At 41.5% G+C, this 27438-nt stretch overlaps 1 protein-coding gene across 5 annotated transcripts; it reads left to right on the top strand.

Moving 5' to 3' along the window:
* The first annotated feature begins 291 nt into the window (after positions 1–291).
* On the top strand, positions 292–26455 carry LOC139403881 (inactive serine protease PAMR1-like). 5 transcript variants are annotated; one of them, XM_071147065.1, is made up of 13 exons: positions 292–310; positions 564–700; positions 13322–13501; positions 14263–14388; positions 18193–18307; positions 18567–18784; positions 19000–19107; positions 19668–19868; positions 20418–20645; positions 21116–21182; positions 22952–23214; positions 23794–24110; positions 25563–26455. In XM_071147065.1, exons 2-13 carry the CDS (start codon positions 568–570, stop codon positions 26133–26135), a joined length of 2529 nt encoding a protein of 842 aa, XP_071003166.1. In that variant the 5' UTR covers positions 292–310; positions 564–567; the 3' UTR covers positions 26136–26455. The 5 variants fall into 5 exon arrangements, with proteins under 5 accessions (XP_071003166.1, XP_071003164.1, XP_071003165.1 ...); XM_071147063.1 differs by having other exon boundaries at positions 294–310; positions 20358–20645; XM_071147064.1 differs by having other exon boundaries at positions 308–700; positions 20358–20645.
* The last annotated feature ends 983 nt before the right edge of the window (positions 26456–27438 follow it).

The following is a 27438-nucleotide window of genomic DNA, read 5'->3' as shown; positions in this document are numbered from 1 at the left end:
CAGGAATGACATTATTTCTGCTTATCACTGTTTGTTGGCATGGCCTCCCCGCAGATCTCGCAGGCCAGAGCCAGTACAATGACGTCCTGATTCAGGCTTCCCTGAATTCCCCCGCCATACACAGACAGAAAACATCTTTCCCTGGAGTATCATCAACTCGCCATCTCTGTTCTCTCCATTAAAAGTGACAGTGTTTTTCCCTGCAACACTCGCGACATGCCAATATGCAGCCACTCCCCTTTTCCTTTGGACTTCCAGAACTCCACATGGCACGTCTGTAAAAACAGAAGCTGGAGAGTTCAGATGCATGGTGAGTATGCATGGAGCTTGTCCGTCATCACAGAGAGAGAGAGAGTGCAGAATGCCAGTGCCACTCCTGGTGAAAAGAAAGGGTTAAATCTCTCTTTTAGTGTGGTGAGTGTGTGTTCTCAACAGCTGCTTTGCATCTAGAGCCCAGAGAAAGAGAGGATAGTGGGATTGATGTGGAGCGTTCTGAACAGGAACACTTTAGATTCCGGACTCCTGTCACTCCTCAGTGACATCATGTGTGTTCTGGTTCCTAGCTCTATGGTCCTTGTGTGCCAGAGGGTGCAGCCCACTGGGAGGACGACAATGCCCCCTCATCTGCAACCCAGACACCTCCTGCCTCTTCTTCTCCATGTCATTCTACTCTGCCTTCATGCAACTGCCTGGCCCCACGGTAAGAGCTAGAGCGATGATTTCATCATATACTGATGATAACACATTTCATTCAGATGTATGACTCTACGAAGCCTGCTGTAACTTGTATTAGCCTCCCTATTCTGAACTGTTCACACAACTTCCATTGTTAGAGTTTTTCTTTTACACTTGCTGAGTAATTTATTTCCTCTCTGAGTCATATGGGCATACCTAGTCATGTCTGAGTTAACTTCTATAGTCACATACCTAGTCATGTCTGAGTTAACTTCTCTAGTCACATACCTAGTCATGTCTGGGTTAACTTCTCTAGTCACATACCTAGTCATGTCTGAGTTAACTTCTCTAGTCACATACCTAGTCATGTCTGAGTTAACTTCTATAGTCACATACCTAGTCATGTCTGAGTTAACTTCTCTAGTCACATACCTAGTCATGTCTGGGTTAACTTCTCTAGTCACATACCTAGTCATGTCTGGGTTAACTTCTCTAGTCACTGACCTAGTCATGTCTGAGTTAACTTCTCTAGTCACATACCTAGTCATGTCTGGGTTAACTTCTCTAGTCACATACCTAGTCATGTCTGGGTTAACTTCTCTAGTCACATACCTAGTCATGTCTGAGTTAACTTCTATAGTCACATACCTAGTCATGTCTGAGTTAACTTCTATAGTCACATACCTAGTCATGTCTGAGTTAACTTCTATAGTTACATACCTAGTCATGTCTGAGTTAACTTCTCTAGTCACTGACCTAGTCATGTCTGAGTTAACTTCTATAGTTACATACCTAGTCATGTCTGAGTTAACTTCTATAGTCACATACCTAGTCATGTCTGAGTTAACTTCTATAGTCACATACCTAGTCATGTCTGAGTTAACTTCTATAGTTACATACCTAGTCATGTCTGAGTTAACTTCTATAGTCACATACCTAGTCATGTCTGAGTTAACTTCTATAGTCACATACCTAGTCATGTCTGAGTTAACTTCTCTAGTCACATACCTAGTCATGTCTGAGTTAACTTCTATAGTCACATACCTAGTCATGTCTGAGTTAACTTCTATAGTTACATACCTAGTCATGTCTGAGTTAACTTCTATAGTCACATACCTAGTCATGTCTGAGTTAACTTCTATAGTCACATACCTAGTCATGTCTGAGTTAACTTCTCTAGTCACTGACCTAGTCATGTCTGAGTTAACTTCTCTAGTCACTTACCTAGTCATGTCTGAGTTAACTTCTATAGTCACATACCTAGTCATGTCTGAGTTAACTTCTCTAGTCACTGACCTAGTCATGTCTGAGTTAACTTCTCTAGTCACTGACCTAGTCAAGTCTGAGTTAACTTCTCTAGTCACATACCTAGTCATGTCTGAGTTAACTTCTATAGTCACATACCTAGTCATGTCTGAGTTAACTTCTCTAGTCACATACCTAGTCATGTCTGGGTTTTAACTTCTCTAGTCACATACCTAGTCATGTCTGAGTTAACTTCTATAGTCACATACCTAGTCATGTCTGAGTTAACTTCTATAGTCACATACCTAGTCATGTCTGAGTTAACTTCTCTAGTCACTGACCTAGTCATGTCTGAGTTAACTTCTCTAGTCACTGACCTAGTCATGTCTGGGTTTTAACTTCTCTAGTCACATACCTAGTCATGTCTGAGTTAACTTCTCTAGTCACTGACCTAGTCATGTCTGAGTTAACTTCTATAGTCACATACCTAGTCATGTCTGAGTTAACTTCTATAGTCACATACCTAGTCATGTCTGAGTTAACTTCTATAGTCACATACCTAGTCATGTCTGAGTTAACTTCTCTAGTCACATACCTAGTCATGTCTGAGTTAACTTCTCTAGTCACATACCTAGTCATGTCTGAGTTAACTTCTATAGTCACATACCTAGTCATGTCTGAGTTAACTTCTCTAGTCACTGACCTAGTCATGTCTGAGTTAACTTCTATAGTCACATACCTAGTCATGTCTGAGTTAACTTCTATAGTTACATACCTAGTCATGTCTGAGTTAACTTCTATAGTCACATACCTAGTCATGTCTGAGTTAACTTCTATAGTCACATACCTAGTCATGTCTGAGTTAACTTCTCTAGTCACTGACCTAGTCATGTCTGAGTTAACTTCTCTAGTCACTTACCTAGTCATGTCTGAGTTAACTTCTATAGTCACATACCTAGTCATGTCTGAGTTAACTTCTCTAGTCACTGACCTAGTCATGTCTGAGTTAACTTCTCTAGTCACTGACCTAGTCAAGTCTGAGTTAACTTCTCTAGTCACATACCTAGTTATGTCTGAGTTAACTTCTATAGTCACATACCTAGTTATGTCTGAGTTAACTTCTCTAGTCACATACCTAGTCATGTCTGAGTTAACTTCTCTAGTCACATACCTAGTCATGTCTGGGTTTTAACTTCTCTAGTCACATACCTAGTCATGTCTGAGTTAACTTCTATAGTCACATACCTAGTCATGTCTGAGTTAACTTCTATAGTCACATACCTAGTCATGTCTGAGTTAACTTCTCTAGTCACTGACCTAGTCATGTCTGAGTTAACTTCTCTAGTCACTGACCTAGTCATGTCTGGGTTTTAACTTCTCTAGTCACATACCTAGTCATGTCTGAGTTAACTTCTCTAGTCACTGACCTAGTCATGTCTGAGTTAACTTCTATAGTCACATACCTAGTCATGTCTGAGTTAACTTCTATAGTCACATACCTAGTCATGTCTGAGTTAACTTCTATAGTCACATACCTAGTCATGTCTGAGTTAACTTCTCTAGTCACATACCTAGTCATGTCTGAGTTAACTTCTCTAGTCACATACCTAGTCATGTCTGAGTTAACTTCTATAGTCACATACCTAGTCATGTCTGAGTTAACTTCTCTAGTCACTGACCTAGTCATGTCTGAGTTAACTTCTATAGTCACATACCTAGTCATGTCTGAGTTAACTTCTATAGTTACATACATAGTCATGTCTGAGTTAACTTCTATAGTCACATACCTAGTCATGTCTGAGTTAACTTCTATAGTCACATACCTAGTCATGTCTGAGTTAACTTCTCTAGTCACTGACCTAGTCATGTCTGAGTTAACTTCTCTAGTCACTTACCTAGTCATGTCTGAGTTAACTTCTATAGTCACATACCTAGTCATGTCTGAGTTAACTTCTCTAGTCACTGACCTAGTCATGTCTGAGTTAACTTCTCTAGTCACTGACCTAGTCAAGTCTGAGTTAACTTCTCTAGTCACATACCTAGTCATGTCTGAGTTAACTTCTCTAGTCACATACCTAGTCATGTCTGAGTTAACTTCTATAGTCACTGACCTAGTCATGTCTGAGTTAACTTCTCTAGTCACTGACCTAGTCAAGTCTGGGTTTTAACTTCTCTAGTCACATACCTAGTTATGTCTGAGTTAACTTCTATAGTCACATACCTAGTTATGTCTGAGTTAACTTCTCTAGTCACATACCTAGTCATGTCTGAGTTAACTTCTCTAGTCACATACCTAGTCATGTCTGGGTTTTAACTTCTCTAGTCACATACCTAGTCATGTCTGAGTTAACTTCTATAGTCACATACCTAGTCATGTCTGAGTTAACTTCTATAGTCACATACCTAGTCATGTCTGAGTTAACTTCTCTAGTCACTGACCTAGTCATGTCTGAGTTAACTTCTCTAGTCACTGACCTAGTCATGTCTGGGTTTTAACTTCTCTAGTCACATACCTAGTCATGTCTGAGTTAACTTCTCTAGTCACTGACCTAGTCATGTCTGAGTTAACTTCTATAGTCACATACCTAGTCATGTCTGAGTTAACTTCTATAGTCACATACCTAGTCATGTCTGAGTTAACTTCTATAGTCACATACCTAGTCATGTCTGAGTTAACTTCTCTAGTCACATACCTAGTCATGTCTGAGTTAACTTCTCTAGTCACATACCTAGTCATGTCTGAGTTAACTTCTATAGTCACATACCTAGTCATGTCTGAGTTAACTTCTCTAGTCACTGACCTAGTCATGTCTGAGTTAACTTCTCTAGTCACATACCTAGTCATGTCTGAGTTAACTTCTCTAGTCACATACCTAGTCATGTCTGAGTTAACTTCTCTAGTCACATACCTAGTCATGTCTGAGTTAACTTCTATAGTCACTGACCTAGTCATGTCTGAGTTAACTTCTCTAGTCACATACCTAGTCATGTCTGAGTTAACTTCTCTAGTCACATACCTAGTCATGTCTGAGTTAACTTCTCTAGTCACATACCTAGTCATGTCTGAGTTAACTTCTCTAGTCACATACCTAGTCAAGTCTGAGTTAACTTCTCTAGTCACATACCTAGTCATGTCTGAGTTAACTTCTATAGTCACATACCTAGTCATGTCTGAGTTAACTTCTCTAGTCACATACCTAGTCATGTCTGAGTTAACTTCTCTAGTCACATACCTAGTCATGTCTGAGTTAACTTCTCTAGTCACATACCTAGTCAAGTCTGAGTTAACTTCTATAGTCACATACCTAGTCATGTCTGAGTTAACTTCTCTAGTCACATACCTAGTCATGTCTGAGTTATAACTTCTATAGTTACATACCTAGTCATGTCTGAGTTAACTTCTATAGTTACATACCTAGTCATGTCTGAGTTAACTTCTATAGTCACATACCTAGTCATGTCTGAGTTAACTTCTATAGTCACATACCTAGTCAAGTCTGGGTTATAACTTCTCTAGTCACATACCTAGTTATGTCTGAGTTAACTTCTCTAGTCACATACCTAGTCATGTCTGAGTTAACTTCTCTAGTCACTGACCTAGTCATGTCTGATTTAACTTCTATAGTCACATACCTAGTCATGTCTGAGTTAACTTCTATAGTCACTGACCTAGTCATGTCTGAGTTAACTTCTATAGTCACATACCTAGTCATGTCTGAGTTAACTTCTATAGTTACATACCTAGTCATGTCTGAGTTAACTTCTATAGTCACATACCTAGTCATGTCTGAGTTAACTTCTCTAGTCACATACCTAGTCATGTCTGAGTTAACTTCTATAGTCACATACCTAGTCATGTCTGAGTTAACTTCTATAGTCACATACCTAGTCATGTCTGAGTTAACTTCTATAGTCACATACCTAGTCATGTCTGAGTTAACTTCTCTAGTCACTGACCTAGTCATGTCTGAGTTAACTTCTATAGTCACATACCTAGTCATGTCTGAGTTAACTTCTCTAGTCACTGACCTAGTCATGTCTGAGTTAACTTCTCTAGTCACTGACCTAGTCATGTCTGAGTTAACTTCTATAGTCACATACCTAGTCAAGTCTGGGTTATAACTTCTCTAGTCACATACCTAGTTATGTCTGAGTTAACTTCTCTAGTCACATACCTAGTCATGTCTGAGTTAACTTCTATAGTCACATACCTAGTCATGTCTGAGTTAACTTCTCTAGTCACATACCTAGTCATGTCTGAGTTAACTTCTATAGTCACTGACCTAGTCATGTCTGAGTTAACTTCTCTAGTCACATATCTAGTCATGTCTGAGTTAACTTCTCTAGTCACATACCTAGTCATGTCTGAGTTAACTTCTCTAGTCACTGACCTAGTCATGTCTGAGTTAACTTCTCTAGTCACATACCTAGTCATGTCTGAGTTAACTTCTATAGTCACATACCTAGTCATGTCTGAGTTAACTTCTATAGTCACATACCTAGTCATGTCTGAGTTAACTTCTATAGTCACATACCTAGTCATGGCCGAGTTAACTTCTATAGTCACATACCTAGTCATGTCTGAGTTAACTTCTCTAGTCACTGACCTAGTCATGTCTGAGTTAACTTCTATAGTCACTGACCTAGTCATGTCTGAGTTAACTTCTCTAGTCACATACCTAGTCATGTCTGAGTTAACTTCTATAGTTACATACCTAGTCATGTCTGAGTTAACTTCTATAGTCACTGACCTAGTCATGTCTGAGTTAACTTCTATAGTTACATACCTAGTCATGTCTGTGTTAACTTCTATAGTCACTGACCTAGTCATGTCTGAGTTAACTTCTATAGTTACATACCTAGTCATGTCTGAGTTAACTTCTATAGTCACTGACATGTCTAGTCTTCTGTCATGTCTGAGTTAACTTCTATAGTCACTGACCTAGTCAAGTCTGAGTTAACTTCTATAGTCACATACCTAGTCATGTCTGAGTTAACTTCTATAGTTACATACCTAGTCATGTCTGAGTTAACTTCTATAGTCACATACCTAGTCAAGTCTGAGTTAACTTCTATAGTTACATACCTAGTCATGTCTGAGTTAACTTCTATAGTCACTGACCTAGTCAAGTCTGAGTTAACTTCTATAGTCACTGACCTAGTAAAGTCTGAGTTAACTTCTATAGTCACATACCTAGTCATGTCTGAGTTAACTTCTATAGTCACTGACCTAGTCATGTCTGAGTTAACTTCTATAGTCACATACCTAGTCATGTCTGAGTTAACTTCTATAGTTACATACCTAGTCATGTCTGAGTTAACTTCTCTAGTCACATACCTAGTTATGTCTGAGTTAACTTCTATAGTCACATACCTAGTCAAGTCTGAGTTAACTTCTATAGTCACATACCTAGTCAAGTCTGAGTTAACTTCTATAGTTACATACCTAGTCATGTCTGAGTTAACTTCTATAGTCACTGACCTAGTCAAGTCTGAGTTAACTTCTATAGTCACATACCTAGTCATGTCTGAGTTAACTTCTATAGTCACATACCTAGTCATGTCTGAGTTAACTTCTCTAGTCACTGACCTAGTCATGTCTGAGTTAACTTCTCTAGTCACATACCTAGTCATGTCTGAGTTAACTTCTCTAGTCACTGACCTAGTCATGTCTGAGTTAACTTCTATAGTCACATACCTAGTCATGTCTGAGTTAACTTCTATAGTCACATACCTAGTCATGTCTGAGTTAACTTCTATAGTCACATACCTAGTCATGTCTGAGTTAACTTCTCTAGTCACATACCTAGTCATGTCTGAGTTAACTTCTCTAGTCACATACCTAGTCATGTCTGAGTTAACTTCTATAGTCACATACCTAGTCATGTCTGAGTTAACTTCTCTAGTCACTGACCTAGTCATGTCTGAGTTAACTTCTCTAGTCACATACCTAGTCATGTCTGAGTTAACTTCTCTAGTCACATACCTAGTCATGTCTGAGTTAACTTCTCTAGTCACATACCTAGTCATGTCTGAGTTAACTTCTATAGTCACTGACCTAGTCATGTCTGAGTTAACTTCTCTAGTCACATACCTAGTCATGTCTGAGTTAACTTCTCTAGTCACATACCTAGTCATGTCTGAGTTAACTTCTCTAGTCACATACCTAGTCATGTCTGAGTTAACTTCTCTAGTCACATACCTAGTCAAGTCTGAGTTAACTTCTCTAGTCACATACCTAGTCATGTCTGAGTTAACTTCTATAGTCACATACCTAGTCATGTCTGAGTTAACTTCTCTAGTCACATACCTAGTCATGTCTGAGTTAACTTCTCTAGTCACATACCTAGTCATGTCTGAGTTAACTTCTCTAGTCACATACCTAGTCAAGTCTGAGTTAACTTCTATAGTCACATACCTAGTCATGTCTGAGTTAACTTCTCTAGTCACATACCTAGTCATGTCTGAGTTATAACTTCTATAGTTACATACCTAGTCATGTCTGAGTTAACTTCTATAGTTACATACCTAGTCATGTCTGAGTTAACTTCTATAGTCACATACCTAGTCATGTCTGAGTTAACTTCTATAGTCACATACCTAGTCAAGTCTGGGTTATAACTTCTCTAGTCACATACCTAGTTATGTCTGAGTTAACTTCTCTAGTCACATACCTAGTCATGTCTGAGTTAACTTCTCTAGTCACTGACCTAGTCATGTCTGATTTAACTTCTATAGTCACATACCTAGTCATGTCTGAGTTAACTTCTATAGTCACTGACCTAGTCATGTCTGAGTTAACTTCTATAGTCACATACCTAGTCATGTCTGAGTTAACTTCTATAGTTACATACCTAGTCATGTCTGAGTTAACTTCTATAGTCACATACCTAGTCATGTCTGAGTTAACTTCTCTAGTCACATACCTAGTCATGTCTGAGTTAACTTCTATAGTCACATACCTAGTCATGTCTGAGTTAACTTCTATAGTCACATACCTAGTCATGTCTGAGTTAACTTCTATAGTCACATACCTAGTCATGTCTGAGTTAACTTCTCTAGTCACTGACCTAGTCATGTCTGAGTTAACTTCTATAGTCACATACCTAGTCATGTCTGAGTTAACTTCTCTAGTCACTGACCTAGTCATGTCTGAGTTAACTTCTCTAGTCACTGACCTAGTCATGTCTGAGTTAACTTCTATAGTCACATACCTAGTCAAGTCTGGGTTATAACTTCTCTAGTCACATACCTAGTTATGTCTGAGTTAACTTCTCTAGTCACATACCTAGTCATGTCTGAGTTAACTTCTATAGTTACATACCTAGTCATGTCTGAGTTAACTTCTATAGTCACATACCTAGTCATGTCTGAGTTAACTTCTCTAGTCACATACCTAGTCATGTCTGAGTTAACTTCTATAGTCACTGACCTAGTCATGTCTGAGTTAACTTCTCTAGTCACATATCTAGTCATGTCTGAGTTAACTTCTCTAGTCACATACCTAGTCATGTCTGAGTTAACTTCTCTAGTCACTGACCTAGTCATGTCTGAGTTAACTTCTCTAGTCACATACCTAGTCATGTCTGAGTTAACTTCTATAGTCACATACCTAGTCATGTCTGAGTTAACTTCTATAGTCACATACCTAGTTATGTCTGAGTTAACTTCTATAGTCACATACCTAGTCATGGCCGAGTTAACTTCTATAGTCACATACCTAGTCATGTCTGAGTTAACTTCTCTAGTCACTGACCTAGTCATGTCTGAGTTAACTTCTATAGTCACTGACCTAGTCATGTCTGAGTTAACTTCTCTAGTCACATACCTAGTCATGTCTGAGTTAACTTCTATAGTTACATACCTAGTCATGTCTGAGTTAACTTCTATAGTCACTGACCTAGTCATGTCTGAGTTAACTTCTATAGTTACATACCTAGTCATGTCTGTGTTAACTTCTATAGTCACTGACCTAGTCATGTCTGAGTTAACTTCTATAGTTACATACCTAGTCATGTCTGAGTTAACTTCTATAGTCACTGACCTAGTCATGTCTGAGTTAACTTCTATAGTCACTGACCTAGTCAAGTCTGAGTTAACTTCTATAGTCACATACCTAGTCATGTCTGAGTTAACTTCTATAGTTACATACCTAGTCATGTCTGAGTTAACTTCTATAGTCACATACCTAGTCAAGTCTGAGTTAACTTCTATAGTTACATACCTAGTCATGTCTGAGTTAACTTCTATAGTCACTGACCTAGTCAAGTCTGAGTTAACTTCTATAGTCACTGACCTAGTCAAGTCTGAGTTAACTTCTATAGTCACATACCTAGTCATGTCTGAGTTAACTTCTATAGTCACTGACCTAGTCATGTCTGAGTTAACTTCTATAGTCACATACCTAGTCATGTCTGAGTTAACTTCTATAGTTACATACCTAGTCATGTCTGAGTTAACTTCTCTAGTCACATACCTAGTTATGTCTGAGTTAACTTCTATAGTCACATACCTAGTCAAGTCTGAGTTAACTTCTATAGTCACATACCTAGTCAAGTCTGAGTTAACTTCTATAGTTACATACCTAGTCATGTCTGAGTTAACTTCTATAGTCACTGACCTAGTCAAGTCTGAGTTAACTTCTATAGTCACATACCTAGTCATGTCTGAGTTAACTTCTATAGTCACATACCTAGTCATGTCTGAGTTAACTTCTCTAGTCACTGACCTAGTCATGTCTGAGTTAACTTCTCTAGTCACATACCTAGTCATGTCTGAGTTAACTTCTCTAGTCACATACCTAGTCATGTCTGAGTTAACTTCTCTAGTCACTGACCTAGTCAAGTCTGAGTTAACTTCTCTAGTCACATACCTAGTCATGTCTGAGTTAACTTCTATAGTCACTGACCTAGTCAAGTCTGGATTCTAAGTTTCATGCTGTTAGAAAGCTGGGGACATTGTCTATGTATTGCCACACTCATTTTGACCAGACTGTAATGAGAATATGTATGACTGTAGGACTCTATTAAACCCCCTAGAAATCGAATTAGTATAATAAAATAATCCCTGTAAAAAGACGTCAGTTTAAACTAGAGATATCTGTTCGCCTAGATATATTTCAATCCGCCAATGTTGCACTTCCGAATCTGCGGTGAAAGGTGACAGAGCTAGATATTTGTCAGACCATGAGACATCTCGAAAATTGGTCTTCTCTGTAGCATCCGAAGAGTTTGGCCTGACCTCTCTATGGAAAGATGAGGCTATAACGAACACGGTGGTGTTCTCCGTTTTGCTCTACAACCCCCACAAAACGTATCAGAACTCGTCTGAAGTCGGTACAGCCGATCTGCCGACTTCTGTCTGTAGCGTCCCAACAGTTTGGGCAACACACTAATAGGATGTGAGACTCTCATGAACACGTACATGTGGTTGTTATGCTCTAGGACACCCACAGGCCTCACAAGACCTGCCTGAAGGTCCCCGGTAACAGTTGAAAAATGAATGGCGGTATATATGGAGACTTAATGCTAAAACAACAACAAATGTTTCTCTCAGATATAGGACAGACACTTCAGAACAAACTTTCTTTATATTTTTTTGGGGGGGTGGACCATCTGTTGTTCCATGTAGTGAATCTGTTATTCGATGTGTTTGTATGAGCAGTTTGGCCAAATACATTTTTTCATCAACTGTTTGTTTTTATATTGTATTTTATACTTCAAGGAGTCTTAAAATGTCATATCAAATAGATAACTGACCCTTGGTGTGACCTTCTTAAAACAATTCCATATAGATAGTAGAACCCCAGATTAGACAGGGTTTAGTCCCTAGAGGCTTAAAGACATGTCTTTGGAACCATCACGAGACAGGGTCAGATTGGGTTTGGGGGGTTTCTTGCTATTGTAATGACCCCTGGGGGAGCACGATGTGAACTGTGAACCATGAATTTACGATTCAAGCACATTAGCCTTGTTCCAATAGGATTAACCCACTCAGCAGAGTTAGTCACCAGAGAACTGTAGAATCACAGCATAGAATCACATAGAACTTGCCACAAGGCACCTGGAAGTTGATGAGAGGTATCTAACCAATTATAGTCTCACAGAGGATTGCTACCCTAAACCCTCCTCCAGTGTACACATGCTATACTTAAGCAATAAGGCCCGAGGAGTTGTTATATCTTGGCCAATATACCACACCTAAAGTCTGTTCTTACGACACAGCCCTTAGCAGTGATACATTGGCTATATACCACAAACCCCTCATATTGCCATTATAAACTGTTTACCAACATAAATACGACTGAAAATTAGTTTAGCATCATACCCGTGGCATATTGTCTGTTATACACACTGCTAGAAGGCTGTTTCAGCATCCAGGACCCAAACTACTAATGTAGCTATGGCTGCGTTTACACAGGGAGCACAATTCTGATATTTTGTCCAAATCATTGGCAAAAGAGCTGATCTAATTGGTCAAAAGACCAATTAGTGAAAAATATATATTATAATTGGTCTGCCAGGTTAAACGCAGCGTTATAGAGCCCTAGTCAAACGAATATGATAACCAGATCTCTGAGATAGCAGAAGTAAGCTTCATACAAATGACTTTATCCCTCAAAAAAACATTCTTCCAGTACAGAGAGGAAACATTAAAATGTATGTACAGACGAGGAGTCCTTGTTTTGTGTTGCTTTCAAACTGTAGCTAAATATTATTTTGGCAAGTATATGTCATGAATCCAGACGTGCATTCATGTAGACAATAGAGCATGTTATTTTACAGAAGCAGTAATCATAGACAAATTAATGCCATGCCTCGTGACATGTTTTTTTTATTTAACTTGGCAAGTCAGTTAATAACAAATTCTTATTTTCAATGACGGCCTACCGGAGAACACTGGGGTAACTGCCTTGTTCAGGGACAGAACGACAGATTTTTACCTTGTCAGCTCGGGGATTCGATCTTGCAACCTTTCGGTTACAAGTCCAACGCTCTGACCACTAGGATACCTTGATTCACAACATGCCAGTCTCTTTATGTGAAACTCCCTTGATACGACATAGCTTGTTGTTTTGAGTTTAGTCTGGGTATCATGTGTTGTGCAGGTATGTGTTAATACAGGTGTGAATTGGAAATGTGTTTCTTTTTGCATATCCCAACTCTCCCCGAGACACCCTCAGGGAATGGGGTCACGACCAGGGTCAGCCATTGTCAACAGTGACCCTGGAGCAATTAGGGTTCAGTGCCTTGCTCAAGGGCACATTCTTCAACTTGCTGAGCTCGGGGATTCGATCTAGCAACCTTTCGGTTACTGACTCAATGCTCTAACCGTTAGGCTACTTGCCACGCTAAAATGGGCTTTAGGAAATACATTTGATTGACTGATTGATTGATTTTAGATTCCAGAGGTGTGGTGGATGACAAGTGTCCCAGCTCAGAGTGGAACCACATGTGTAGGGACTGTTGTGAGTACCAGCTGATCCAGTGTAGATGTCCTTCCCAGGGGGCACGGGTGGGCTACTCCGTCCCCTGCTGCCGCAACCAACTGGACCAGTGTGACCCCTGCATCATCCACCCTGGTAAACAACCTATCAGACCTCTACCAAAGATACTGATAACTAACCCCAAAACATCTCATTGTTGTCATTTCCAGTGGGAGCAAATTAAGCATATTGGGCAGAACAGGCATGGAGGTGGGCAGAACCAAGCACGACCTAGCGAGATCCTGTTTTAGCATATATTTGCATATTTCTGCTAGGTAACACCTTCTTTGTGAAGTGTTCACGTGCAATAATTCAATTCGCCGTTGCATTCCTTGTAAACAAAACCATTTTTGGGAACTTTGGTAAAGGGTCAAGTATATAAAACTTAGTCCACTCTGTTCATAACAGATTGTAATTTGGGAAGAGAACTGTATTGACACCAAGTTTAATTTAACTCAATTTTCTCCCACGTTCCGCGCCTGGACTTCCTCCCATCACCAAATTTGGTGGTGAGAAGAAGCTCTAAACGGACGCTTCAGATTTCTACATCCTGTGAGACATCTGTCTCCTTCTATTTAATCTGTGCCCTATACTGCTTCCCTCTTACTCCCTTCCAGCTTTCTTACCCAATACAACTGTTTGTACACTGACTTTTGTCTTCTTATTCTTCACATGTTGATAACGCTTTAACGTTAAGATGTAATTACAAGGATTCACTTTTTCTTACAGATTTATAAACGTTTAAATTAACCAAAACATTGAACGTGATAAAACATTGGTTGAAATTACATGTCATTTAGCTGCTTGCAGAACACTGACCTGATCTCCTGGCTCCCCTGTTTATCCTCTTCCCTCAGGCTGCAGTCTGTTTGAGAACTGTAAAACCTGTCACAATGGGACGTGGGAGGCCAAGGATGATTTCTTCATCCGAGGGAGATTCTGTACGGACTGTCGTCAGGGCTGGGCAGGTGGAGACTGCAAGAGTGAGTCAGCTGTTTCAGGGGTAGAGCATTTTCTAAATTACAGTCCTTGGGAGTTTTTCACTTGTTTCATTGCCAGTGTTGGGGAGTAGTGAACTACATTGAAATGTTGGTAACATTTCAGTTGTTAATTACTTTTTAGCCATTTAACGTTAGTGGTGTATCTAACTACTGGAACGACACACTACTTTTTAGTCATATAGTGGTGTATCTAACTACTGGAACTACACACTACTTTTTTTGCTAAAATAAAATATGTGAACTAGGCAATCATTTCCTTGTTTTTTTTGGCATCCTACCTGTCTAATTCACGAGACCTGTCTAATTCACCAGACCTGTCTAATTCACCAGACCTGTCTAATTCACCAGACCTGTCTAATTCATCAGACCTGTCTAATTCACCAGACCTGTCTAATCCATCAGCTCTGTCTAATCCATCAACTCTGTCTAATCCATCAACTCTGTCTAATCCATCAACTCTGTCTAATCCATCAGACCTGTCTAATTCATCAGACCTGTCTAATTCACCAGACCTGTCTAATTCACCAGACCTGTCTAATTCACCAGACCTGTCTAATCCATCAGACCTGTCTAATTCACCAGACCTGTCTAATTCACCAGACCTGTCTAATTCACCAGACCTGTCTAATTCACCAGACCTGTCTAATCCATCAACTTTGTCTAATCCATCAACTCTGTCTAATCCATCAACTCTGTCTAATCCATCAGACCTGTCTAATTCACCAGACCTGTTTTATTCATCAGACCTGTTTTATTCATCAGACCTGTCTAATTCATCAGACCTGTCTAATCCATCAGACCTGTCTAATCCATCAGACCTGTCTAATTCATCAGACCTGTCTAATCCATCAGACCTGTCTAATTCATCAGACCTGTTTAATTCATCAGAACTGTCTAATTCATCAGACCTGTCTAATCCATCAGACCTGTCTAATCCATCAGACCTGTCTAATTCACCAGACCTGTCTAATTCACCAGACCTGCCTAATTCACCAGACCTGTCTAATCCATCAACTCTGTCTAATCCATCAGCTCTGTCTAATCCATCAGACCTGTCTAATTCACCAGACCTGTTTTATTCATCAGACCTGTCTAATCCATCAGACCTGTCTAATCCATCAGACCTGTCTAGTCCATCAGACCTGTCTAATTCATCAGACCTGTCTAATCCATCAGACCTGTCTAATTCATCAGACCTGTGTGTTAATTCATCAGACCTCTCTAATCCATCAGACATGTCTAGTTCATCAGACCTGTCTAATTCATCAGACCTGTCTAATTCATCAGACCTGTTTAATTCATCAGACCTCTCTAATCCATCAGACATGTCTAGTTCATCAGACCTCTCTAATCCATCAGACATGTCTAGTTCATCAGACCTGTCTAATCCATCAGCTCTGTCTAATCCATCAGCTCTGTCTAATCCATCAACTTTGTCTAATCCATCAGCTCTGTCTAATCCATCAACTCTGTCTAATCCATCAGACCTGTCTAATCCATCAACTCTGTCTAATCCATCAACTCTGTCTAATCCATCAACTCTGTCTAATCCATCAGACCTGTCTAATTCATCAGACCTGTCTAATTCACCAGACCTGTCTAATTCACCAGACCTGTCTAATCCATCAGCTCTGTCTAATCCATCAACTCTGTCTAATCCATCAACTTTGTCTAATCCATCAGCTCTGTCTAATCCATCAACTCTGTCTAATCCATCAACTCTGTCTAATACATCAGACCTGTCTAATTCACCAGACCTGTTTTATTCATCAGACCTGTCTAATCCATCAGACCTGTCTAATCCATCAGACCTGTCTAATTCATCAGACCTGTCTAATCCATCAGACCTGTCTAATTCATCAGACCTGTTTAATTCATCAGAATTGTCTAATTCATCAGACCTGTCTAATCCATCAGACCTGTCTAATCCATCAGACCTGTCTAATTCACCAGACCTGTCTAATTCACCAGACCTGTCTAATTCACCAGACCTGTCTAATCCATCAGCTCTGTCTAATCCATCAGCTCTGTCTAATCCATCAGACCTGTCTAATTCACCAGACCTGTTTTATTCATCAGACCTGTCTAATTCATCAGACCTGTCTAATCCATCAGACCTGTTTAATCCATCAGACCTGTCTAATTCATCAGACCTGTTTAATTCATCAGACCTCTCTAATCCATCAGACCTGTTTAATTCATCAGACCTGTGTAGTTCATCAGACCTGTCTAATTCATCAGACCTATCTAATTCATCAGACCTGTTTAATTCATCAGACCTGTCTAATTCATCAGACCTGTCTAGTTCATCAGACCTGTCTAATTCATCAGACCTGTTTAATTCATCAGACCTGTGTAGTTCATCAGACCTGTCTAATTCATCAGACCTATCTAATTCATCAGACCTGTTTAATTCATCAGACCTGTCTAGTCCATCAGACCTCTCTAATCCATCAGACATGTCTAGTTCATCAGACCTGTCTAATTCATCAGACCTGTCTAATTCATCAGACCTGTGTAGTTCATCAGACCTGTCTAATTCATCAGACCTGTCTAATCCATCAGCTCTGTCTAATCCATCAGCTCTGTCTAATCCATCAGACCTGTCTAATTCACCAGACCTGTCTAATTCACCAGACCTGTCTAATTCATCAGACCTGTCTAATCCATCAGCTCTGTCTAATCCATCAGACCTGTCTAATTCACCAGACCTGTCTAATTCACCAGACCTGTCTAATTCACCAGACCTGTCTAATCCATCAGCTCTGTCTAATCCATCAGACCTGTCTAATTCACCAGACCTGTCTAATTCTCACTTGAAACATAGTTTGTATTGTTAATAGGCTAAATTAAAAACTATGTTATCTTCTGACTCTAGTGTGATCTGTTCTTGCAATATGTATTCTATGACATTTTATATTTATATATCAAATCAAATCAAAAGTAGCTTCAGTTAAGAAAGCTGTGTTTATAACTTCAGTTAAGAAAGCTGTGTTTATAACTTCAGTTAAGAAAGCTGTGTTTATGACTTCAGTTAAGAAAGCTGTGTTTATAACTTCAGTTAAGAAAGCTGTGTTTATGACTTCAGTTAAGAAAGCTGTGTTTATAACTTCAGTTAAGAAAGCTGTGTTTATGACTTCAGTTAAGAAAGCTGTGTTTATAACTTCAGTTAAGAAAGCTGTGTTTATAACTTCAGTTAAGAAAGCTGTGTTTATGACTTCAGTTAAGAAAGCTGTGTTTATGACTTCAGTTAAGAAAGCTGTGTTTATGACTTCAGTTAAGAAAGCTGTGTTTATAACTTCAGTTAAAAAAGCTGTGTTTATAACTTCAGTTAAGAAAGCTGTGTTTATGACTTCAGTTAAGAAAGCTGTGTTTATGACTTCAGTTAAGAAAGCTGTGTTTATGACTTCAGTTAAGAACACTGTGTTTATGACTTCATTTAAGAAAGCTGTGTTTATAACTTCAGTTAAGAAAGCTGTGTTTATAACTTCAGTTAAGAAAGCTGTGTTTATGACTTCAGTTAAGAAAGCTGTGTTTATAACTTCAGTTAAGAAAGCTGTGTTTATAACTTCAGTTAAGAAAGCTGTGTTTATAACTTCAGTGTAGCTCAACTTCTGCCGATGTGATGTAATTGGTTGCTTGGTAAACTATATTTTCAGAGGAGCTTCCCCCCAACACTGTTCATTACACATCGACTTGAATGACTTGCTACAAACATCTATGTTCTAATCTATAGTTGTTTTGTGTTGCATTATGGGAGCTCAGAGTATGTGTTCTTGTCCCTAGCATGTGGAGGGGTGATTCGTAGAGCCCAGGGCCACATCATGCTGGAGAGTTACCCCATCAATGCGCACTGTGAGTGGAGGGTGCAGGTAGAGAAAGGGGAGAACGTGGAGCTCAGGTGGGTCCCTGAATTGATTGTACTGTACTATACTGTCAAATTCTTTGAATCTCTCATTGGCTTTCATGAAGTTGAATGGTATTCTATGAGGAAGTTGTCTGTCACAATCCAGTCGCACCTTTCATGGATCCGTACTGATTTTTTTTTTTTTTAAGGGTAGTAAGATGATATCCTAATATGGACACTATATAGATTAATATCTTACCCTACTTAACAGCCAAACATGATGATAACAAAGACCTTGTTTGGTTCCGCCCAGGTTCTCCATGCTTAGTCTGGAGCCTGACCACAACTGTCACTATGACTACGTGGAGCTGCGAGATGGTGACAGCCTGAGCTCCCCCGTCATTGGCCGGTTTTGTGGGAATGAGCTGCCTCCACCAATCAGAACCTCTGGAAGCAGGCTGCACGTCCTGTTTGTCTCAGATGGCTACAACAACTTTGATGGCTTCTTTGCCGCTTTTCAGCAGAGCTCAGGTAGCTACAGGCAGGTTTTATTGCCATTATCAACAAGACTTTAGCATAGATGTTGCATGTGGTGCATATGGTTACATTTTGGCCAAGATGATTTAAAATTATTTCAATCTATCAGCCAGGCAGGTCTGTCAGTCAGCCTGTCTGTTGCTCAGCCTATTATTCATGAAATATTTGTCTAATTGTCTGTTTGTTTTGTATTTGCGGCTCCCTTGCAGCGTGCAGCCCCTCCCCTTGTCAGCACCATGGAACCTGTTTGCTGAACCCAGTACAGTCTTTTCACTGTGCATGTCTGCCAGGCTACACAGGTCAACTGTGTGAGAATGGTTAGTGATCCGTCTGGTAGCCATAACCTAATTTCCTCCCCAAACAAAGTGAGTTATTCATTATCATTCAGGTATTATAAAACCTAGCTCTACTGCTTCCTGGGAGGAAAACGTTTTACTGCGGTGGGTTATATCAGGGTCACACAGAGTGTTTCTTGGTAGTCTTAAACAAATCTACATTGAAACAGAAGTATTCACCTCACACACATGGTTATGGGCTTAGAAAAAGAAGACAATGTCAGATATGGAGTTAAATTCTGAGTTTGCATCACAATATTACACTTTATATGCACAGGAGACTGACATATAACAAAACTGTTTGACATAGAAACACTAGATTTTCATCAGTTACATTTTTTGTAAATCTTTTATTTAAAATATAACATTCCACCCATGAGGCCAAAAGGGGGCGCTATTGGTCACTGACTGCAGGAAAAGGTTACGGGTCATTTCACGAGTCCAGACCAAACTGGGGATGGTTGATATAATATTTCTACAAAGACAATACTTAGTCTCTCTCTCTCTCTCTCTCTCTCTCTCTCTCTCTCTCTGCCTTCCAGTTGCTAGGAGTCAGGTGTGTGTGTTGCCAGCGAGGCCCGTGAACGGGGAGCTCCTCTCTGTGTACGGTCCGGAGGATGAGCTCCTGGCTGTTCAGTACCTGTGCCACCTACCCTACACACTGACTGGCAGCCCCCAGAGGACCTGCCTGCCCAACGCCACCTGGAGTGGCACGGTGCCCATCTGTGGGAAGGTAGATAAAGGTAAAGTTAAAGATCATGTAAATGAATGGATCAACTTTATTGATCCCCTCCACAGACAGGAATGTTGCAGACCTGAGTACTGATGGAACAGGTGCATTGCATTAGATGATGCACAAGAAGAGAGTACACAAGGAAAACAAGAAGAGAGTACACAAGGGAAACAAGAAGAGAGTACACAAGGGAAACAAGAAGAGAGTACACAAGGAAAACAAGAAGAGAGTACACAAGGGAAACAAGAAGAGAGTACACAAGGGAAACAAGAAGAGAGTACACAAGGAAAACAAGAAGAGAGTACTCAAGGGAAACAAGAAGAGAGTACACAAGGAAAACAAGAAGAGAGTACACAAGAAAAACAAGAAGAGAGTACACAAGAAAAACAAGAAGACAGTACACAAGGAATGAACATACACACCATAGTCATGGTAGACCATTGAATGACCAGCCCATTTCTCAAAACATGACTCTCCTCCATCTCTTTGTGTCTCTCAGAGCCCATTCGACCCAGTCAGAGGGGTGCAGACCCAGTCAGAGGGGTGCAGACCCAGTCAGAGCCCGTTCAACCCAGTCAGAGGGGTGCAGACCCAGTCAGAGGGCTCGGGGTGTGTCCTCCTCCAGCCAGGCTGCACCATGGCTACCTCCAGCTGGTCCGGGGCTCTGGAGGAGGTCCTGACACAGTGGACTACTTCTGTAACCCCTCCTACATCCTGAGTGGCGGCTCCCGGAGCACCTGTCTCCCAGATGGCTCGTGGAGTGGCCGGCAACCACTGTGTGTGAGAGGTATACTGACAGCAAACAGCCATTTAGATAAAACACCTGCACATGTTTATCCACATTTATAAACTGACTTGTTCCAGCCCTGAATGCTGATTGGTTGACAGTCGTGGTTCCAGCCCTGAATGCTAATTGTCTGAAAGCCGTGGTATATCAGACAGTGTACCACGGGTATAACAAAACATACATTTTTACTGCTCTAATTACGTTGGTAACCAGTTTATAATAGCAATAAGGCACCTCTGGGGTTTGTGATATATGGCCAATATATCACGGCTAAGGGCTGTGTCCAGGCACTCTTTGTTGCGTTGTGCATAAGAACAGCCCTTAAGCGTGGTATATTGGCGATATATCACACCCCCTTGGGCCTTATTGCTTAAATAACATCAGACTGTATAGTGCTTTAGTGCTGCTGTTTAGGTTACTGGACAATACTGTTGATTACGTGGTTAAGGGCTCTTCCTCTGTGTCCACAGCCTGTCGAGAGCCTAAGGTATCTGAGCTGGTGAGACACAAAGTTGTGAAGCCAAAGGCCCCATCCAGGTATGACCCGTACATCCGGGTATGACCCGTACATCCGGGTATGACCCGTACATCCAGGTATGACCCCGTACATCCAGGTATGACCCGTACATCCAGGTATGACCCCGTACATCCAGGTATGACCCGTACATCCAGGTATGACCCGTACACCCAGGTATGACCCGTACATCCAGGTATGACCCGTACATCCAGGTATGACCCGTACACCCAGGTATGACCCGTACACCCAGGTATGAGCCGTACACCCAGGTATGACCCCGCACATCCAGGTATGACCCCGTACACCCAGGTATGACCCCGTACACCCAGGTATGACCCCGTACACCCAGGTATGACCCTGTACACCCAGGTATGACCCGTAAATCCAGGTATGAGCCGTACACCCAGGTATGACCCCGTACACCCAGGTATGAACCCGTACACCCAGGTATGACCCGTACACCCAGGTATAACCCGTACACCCAGGTATGACCCGTACACCCAGGTATGACCCGTACATCCAGGTATGACCCTTACACCCATGTATGACCCGTACACCCAGGTATGACCCGTACACCCAGGTATGACCCTTACATCCAGGTATGACCCGTACACCCAGGTATGACCCGTACACCCAGGTATGACCCTTACACCCAGGTATGACCCGTACACCTAGGTATGACCCGTACACCCAGGTATGACCCTTACACCCAGGTATGACCCGTACACCCAGGTATGACCCGTACACCCAGGTATGACCCGTACATCCAGGTATGACCCGTACACCCAGGTATGACCCGTACACCCAGGTATGACCCGTACACCCAGGTATGACCCAGTACATCCAGGTATGACCCGTACACCCAGGTATGACCCTGTACACCCAGGTATGACCCGTAAATCCAGGTATGAGCCGTACACCCAGGTATGACCCCGTACACCCAGGTATGAACCCGTACACCCAGGTATGACCCGTACACCCAGGTATGACCCGTACACCCAGGTATGACCCGTACACCCAGGTATGACCCGTACATCCAGGTATGACCCTTACACCCAGGTATGACCCGTACACCCAGGTATGACCCGTACACCCAGGTATGACCCGTACACCCAGGTATGACCCTTACATCCAGGTATGACCCGTACACCCAGGTATGACCCGTACACCCAGGTATGACCCTTACACCCAGGTATGACCCGTACACCCAGGTATGACCCGTACACCCAGGTATGACCCTTACACCCAGGTATGACCCGTACACCCAGGTATGACCCGTACACCCAGGTATGACCCGTACACCCAGGTATGACCCGTACACCCAGGTATGACCCAGTACATCCAGGTATGACCCGTACACCCAGGTATGAGCCGTACTAACACTTCCATACGTCTCATTCTGACTGTTTGTATGTCAATCTGTACAAAACCGGCACCTTGACTGAATTTATACACTTCTAGTTTTTGAGTGGATTAGGTTTTATCTTACAGCAGTGGTTTCAAACTCATTCCGCAGAGGGCCAAATGTCTACAGGTTTTAGTTTTTTTCCTTTCAATTAAGATCTAGACATCCTGGTGAGGGGAGATCCTTATTAATTAGTGACCTTAATTCATCAATCAAGTACAAGGGTGGAGCGAAAACCCACAGACACTCTGCCCTCCTTGGAATGAGTTTGACACGTGTTTTACAGACAATAACTTTAAACATTTATTCTACATCTCTTTTAAACATGCCCATTGTTAAGCTTTTCTCCTTGTACTCAGACACCTTCTTTGTCCCCTACTACAGGAAAAGTCCAGTCCACAGGCTTCACACCTCATCCAGGCATACGGTCTATGACAGTCACCCCCCTGGCATGGACCCACCCTCCTCAGGGAACCTCCCCAGCACCCAAGACCCTGTCCTGAGGGAAATCCCCCGTGGTTTCCACCAGCTGTACACTAGCATAGAGTATGAGTGTGCCTCCTCTCTCTACCAACACTACGGTAGCCCCCGGCGCACCTGTCTGAAGACTGGCAGGTGGAGCGGGCATCATGTCTCCTGCTCGCCAGGTGAGGGCAGCGCCGACTTAAAGAACAGATGCAAAGAAAGTCAGCCAATGTCTTGAGGGAATGAACAGATTTGGTTTTACAAATATGGTCCCACTTTATTTGACCTTTATTTAACTAGGCAAGTCAGTTAAGAACAAATTCTAATTTACAATGACGGCCTAGGAACAGTGGGTTAACTGCCTGTTCAGGGGCAGAACGACAGCAACCCCCACCTTGTCAGCTCGGGGATATGAACTTGCAACCTTTCGGTTACTAGCCCAACGCTCTAACCACTAGGCTACCCCAATACAATTCAGTACACATTAATGAAACATTTTAAATCACTGTTCAAGTGTCCCTAATGCATTTACGTCGGTTTGCAGATGCTCCGGTTAAGTGCTTTGCTCAAGGGCACATTTGACAGATATTTTACCTAGTTGGCTCGGGGATTCGAACCAGCGACCTTTCGGTTACTGACCAAACACTCTTAACCGCTAGGCTACCTGCCTCCATAGGTGTACATGGTGTTAGAAACATAGTCAGAAACAACCTATTTCCGCTCCCATCTCTGACACCTACTCCTCTCTCTTTCTGTAACAGTGTGTGGTCAACTCCCAGCAGCCTTCAGCCCTCAGAACCTCACTGAGATTGGATGGCCCTGGCATGCAGCCATCTACCTCCGCTCCCACATCATCCGCAGAGCTGGCTCTGGCCTACAGACGGCACCAGAGGAGGCCTCCTCTCCCTGGCAGCTGGCGTGCAGTGGAGCACTAGTCACCCAGCTCAGTGTGCTGGTGGCAGCTCACTGCCTGGTGGTGGCAGGAGTGGGCAAGCCGCAGTGGGTAGATCCAGCCAACATTAAAGTGGTGATGGGAATACACAGCCCGGGCCAGATGAGGACACTGAAACAACTGCAGGTGGGTGTGAGTGATGCTAAGCTAGGGGGATGCTCTATCTACACAGGGGGGTAAAAGTCTCTCTTGAAGTCTGTGAATACAGTTGTGAAGCCGTTATAATACGGTCTTGACAACGTCTACAAGGTCCAATCTGCAGTTGAAACAATAACAAAGCAGACACACCACCACTGTTTTTGGTAAAAAGCAGTGGAATGTGGCTGGAGAAATGTCACCACTCTCAAAGTCTTAGACAGAGCTACGGATTGCAAGGACTGACCATCCATAATGATATAGAACATTATATTGTAGCCGTATTTTGAGGCTATACAGTGTTTGTTTACATTTACGTTGTTTACAAACAGTGGAGCAAAATAAACGTATATGTTGAGTTCAGACGGGGTACGACAATTGAACTAAGTTATATTCTAAAATAATGTATATAAGAATGGGTACCAATGGGTATTTATCATTAATTAATACGTGGATGAAGGAACTGTAGATTGCTCCTTTAATGCCTACCAAAACATGCCAAGGTGATTTATGACAGGCCCATTTTAAAGGTGCAGTCTAATTGTCTTGATTTCCATATCATATCAGATTATTCCTCTAAATCTTGTTGTGGTATAACTGTAAAAAAAACATTAAAAGATCCTGTGTCCTCCACATAATCATTTCCAACAAATTATAGTATTTGGATATCATCAGTAAATACATATGATATTACATATCATATGTAATATTTGGATATCATCAGATTTCACTGAAACACATTTCTGTCAGCATTGTAAAATCATTAGGTAAATGGAGCCTCAAGTAGGCCCATAAGGTGCTAAAATGTGGGGCAATATAGTCACTTCAAATCCTGAACTGAGAAACACCTACAGGTGTAGGATCTTAATTTGAGCCAGTTTGCTACAGCAGGAAAATAATCTTGCAGCACCAGGAAATGTGAATTATTATATGGATTATAATTAATGGACATGTTTGTTGGGGTTGATACATTTTGCATAAGGCTAATCAAGTCTGTCGTTTCAAAGTGTAAATTACAAACTTCAGAAGCCTTTCTAAACCTCAAATACACTACAGGTTTTACATTTCCAGCACTGTTCTTCTGAAACAGGATGATCCAATTAAGCTCCTACATCTGTATGACACACTGGTATAAATCATATATTGTCATGTCAATGGGAGATGTAGGAAACTAAGGTTGGGGGTTTGTCCTAAACAATTAGACCACCTTGCGTTATGCACAAACACTTCCCTCCGGAGAACAGATTGTAAGACTATTGTTGCCAACCTCACCGACCAAATCTCAATGCACATGGCAAGTCAGTAAGCTGTGCTTAGGTCCGGCCAAGTTGCATGCTGGGACACTTATGTGTTTAGACTGAGCCAAGCAAGCTGCCACTGCTCAAACTCTCCGCACGGCATTCATTTTGGTCCATCTGTCTCATGTCTCCTCTGATCCAACAGGTTTCCTCTGTCCTGGTCCATCCCAGCTTTGATCCTGTGACACTGGACTCGGACCTGGCCGTTCTGAAGCTACGGGACAAGGCCAAGATCAGTGAGCGTGTGCTGCCCGTGTGTCTCCCCAAAATGCAAGGCGGGGAGGTGACCGCCACACAGGGCTATGCCACAGGCTGGCTCCTTGCATCTGACTCAAGGTCCAGTTCCAAACACAGCCTAGACGCCGAGACAGCCCAGACTGGAGTAGTCGAGCTGGGGGATGTCGTTCAGTGCGAGAGGCAGTTTGCTCAGAGCGGGGCCCCTGTCACCATCACTGACAATATGCTGTGTGCAATGCGCCACCCTCTCAATCCCACCAAGCCTTGTCCCACTGTCAGTGCAGGCATTACAATCATACCATCTCCTGCCACTAAGCCATCATCGGGTCCTTCGGGGGGACAGGGGGATGATAGTGTTGTCTGGGAGCTTCTGGCATTAGAAAGTTTTGGTTATGAGAAATGGAACTGTGGCCCAGGGCTTTACACAGTCCATACCCGGATAAACAACTTCAAAGACTGGATACAGAAAAACATGAAGTAGATCTCTGATTTGACTCCAGTCTCAGCCACTCTGTCACCATCATTGACAGCCTGTGTTATTTTTCTAACAACTCACTTACTCACTGTTGCCAGTTCCCTGAAACAGATAACAGGGCTAAGTGCTTGGCAGTGTATTCGGCTGAGCCAATTGGAAACTTCCTAAGACGAGATGTGGGGAGGACAGTCATCCCTGGCACTATTTACTATGATGTATATTTACCACTAATTACTGTTATGTACACTGAACAAAAATATAAACGCAACATGTAAAGTGTTGGTTCCATGTTTCATGAGCTGAAATAAAAGATCCCAGAAATGTTCCATATGTTCCAAAAAGCTTATTTCTCTCAAATGTTGTCCACAAATGTGTTTACATCCCTGTTAGTGAGCATTTCTCCTTTGCCAAGATAATCCATCCACCTGACAGGTGTGGCATATCAAGAAGCTGATTAAACAGCATGATCATTACACAGGTGCACCTTATGTTGGGGAAAATAAAAGGTCACTTTAAAATGTGCAGTTTGGTTACAGTGCCACAAATGTCTCAAGTTTTGAGGGAGAGTGCAATTGGTATGCTGACTGCAGGAATGTCCACAATAGCTGTTGCCTGATAATTTAATGTTAATTTCTCTACCATAAACTGCCTAGGACGTTGTTTTAGAGAATTTGGTTGTACATCCAACCGGCCTCCCAACCGCAGACCACATGTATGTTGTCGTGTGAACGGTTTGCTGATGTCAACATTGTGAACAAAGTGCCCCATGGTGGCAGTGGGGTTATGGTATGGTCAGGCATAAACTACAGACAATGAACACAATTGCATTGTATCGATGGCAATTTGAGTACATAGAGATTCCGTATTTGTATTTATTATGGATCCCCATTAGATACCAACAAGACAGCAGCTACTCTTCCTGGGATCCAGCAAAATTAAGGCAGCTAAACATTTTTTAGAACATTATAATACATTCACAACATATTAACAAAATATACTGTGATGAGATCCTGAGGCCCATTGTCGTGCCATTCATCCGCCGCCATCACCTCATGTTTCAGCATGATAATGCACAGCCCCATGTCGCAAGGATATGTACACAATTTCTGCAATCTGAAAATGTCCCAGTTCTTCCATAAAATCACCATATAATAACCATAACATAACCATATCATAACCATATCTTAACCATATCATAACCATAAAATTACCATATCCTAACCATATAACCAAAAAATCACCATAAAATAATATCATAACCATAAAATCACAATATAATAACCATAACATAAGCATATCATAATCATAT

This window comes from Oncorhynchus clarkii, unplaced genomic scaffold (assembly GCF_045791955.1).
Source record: "Oncorhynchus clarkii lewisi isolate Uvic-CL-2024 unplaced genomic scaffold, UVic_Ocla_1.0 unplaced_contig_12719_pilon_pilon, whole genome shotgun sequence".
Lineage (NCBI taxonomy): Eukaryota > Metazoa > Chordata > Actinopteri > Salmoniformes > Salmonidae > Oncorhynchus > Oncorhynchus clarkii.
This window is presented reverse-complemented; position numbering and strand designations above follow the sequence as displayed.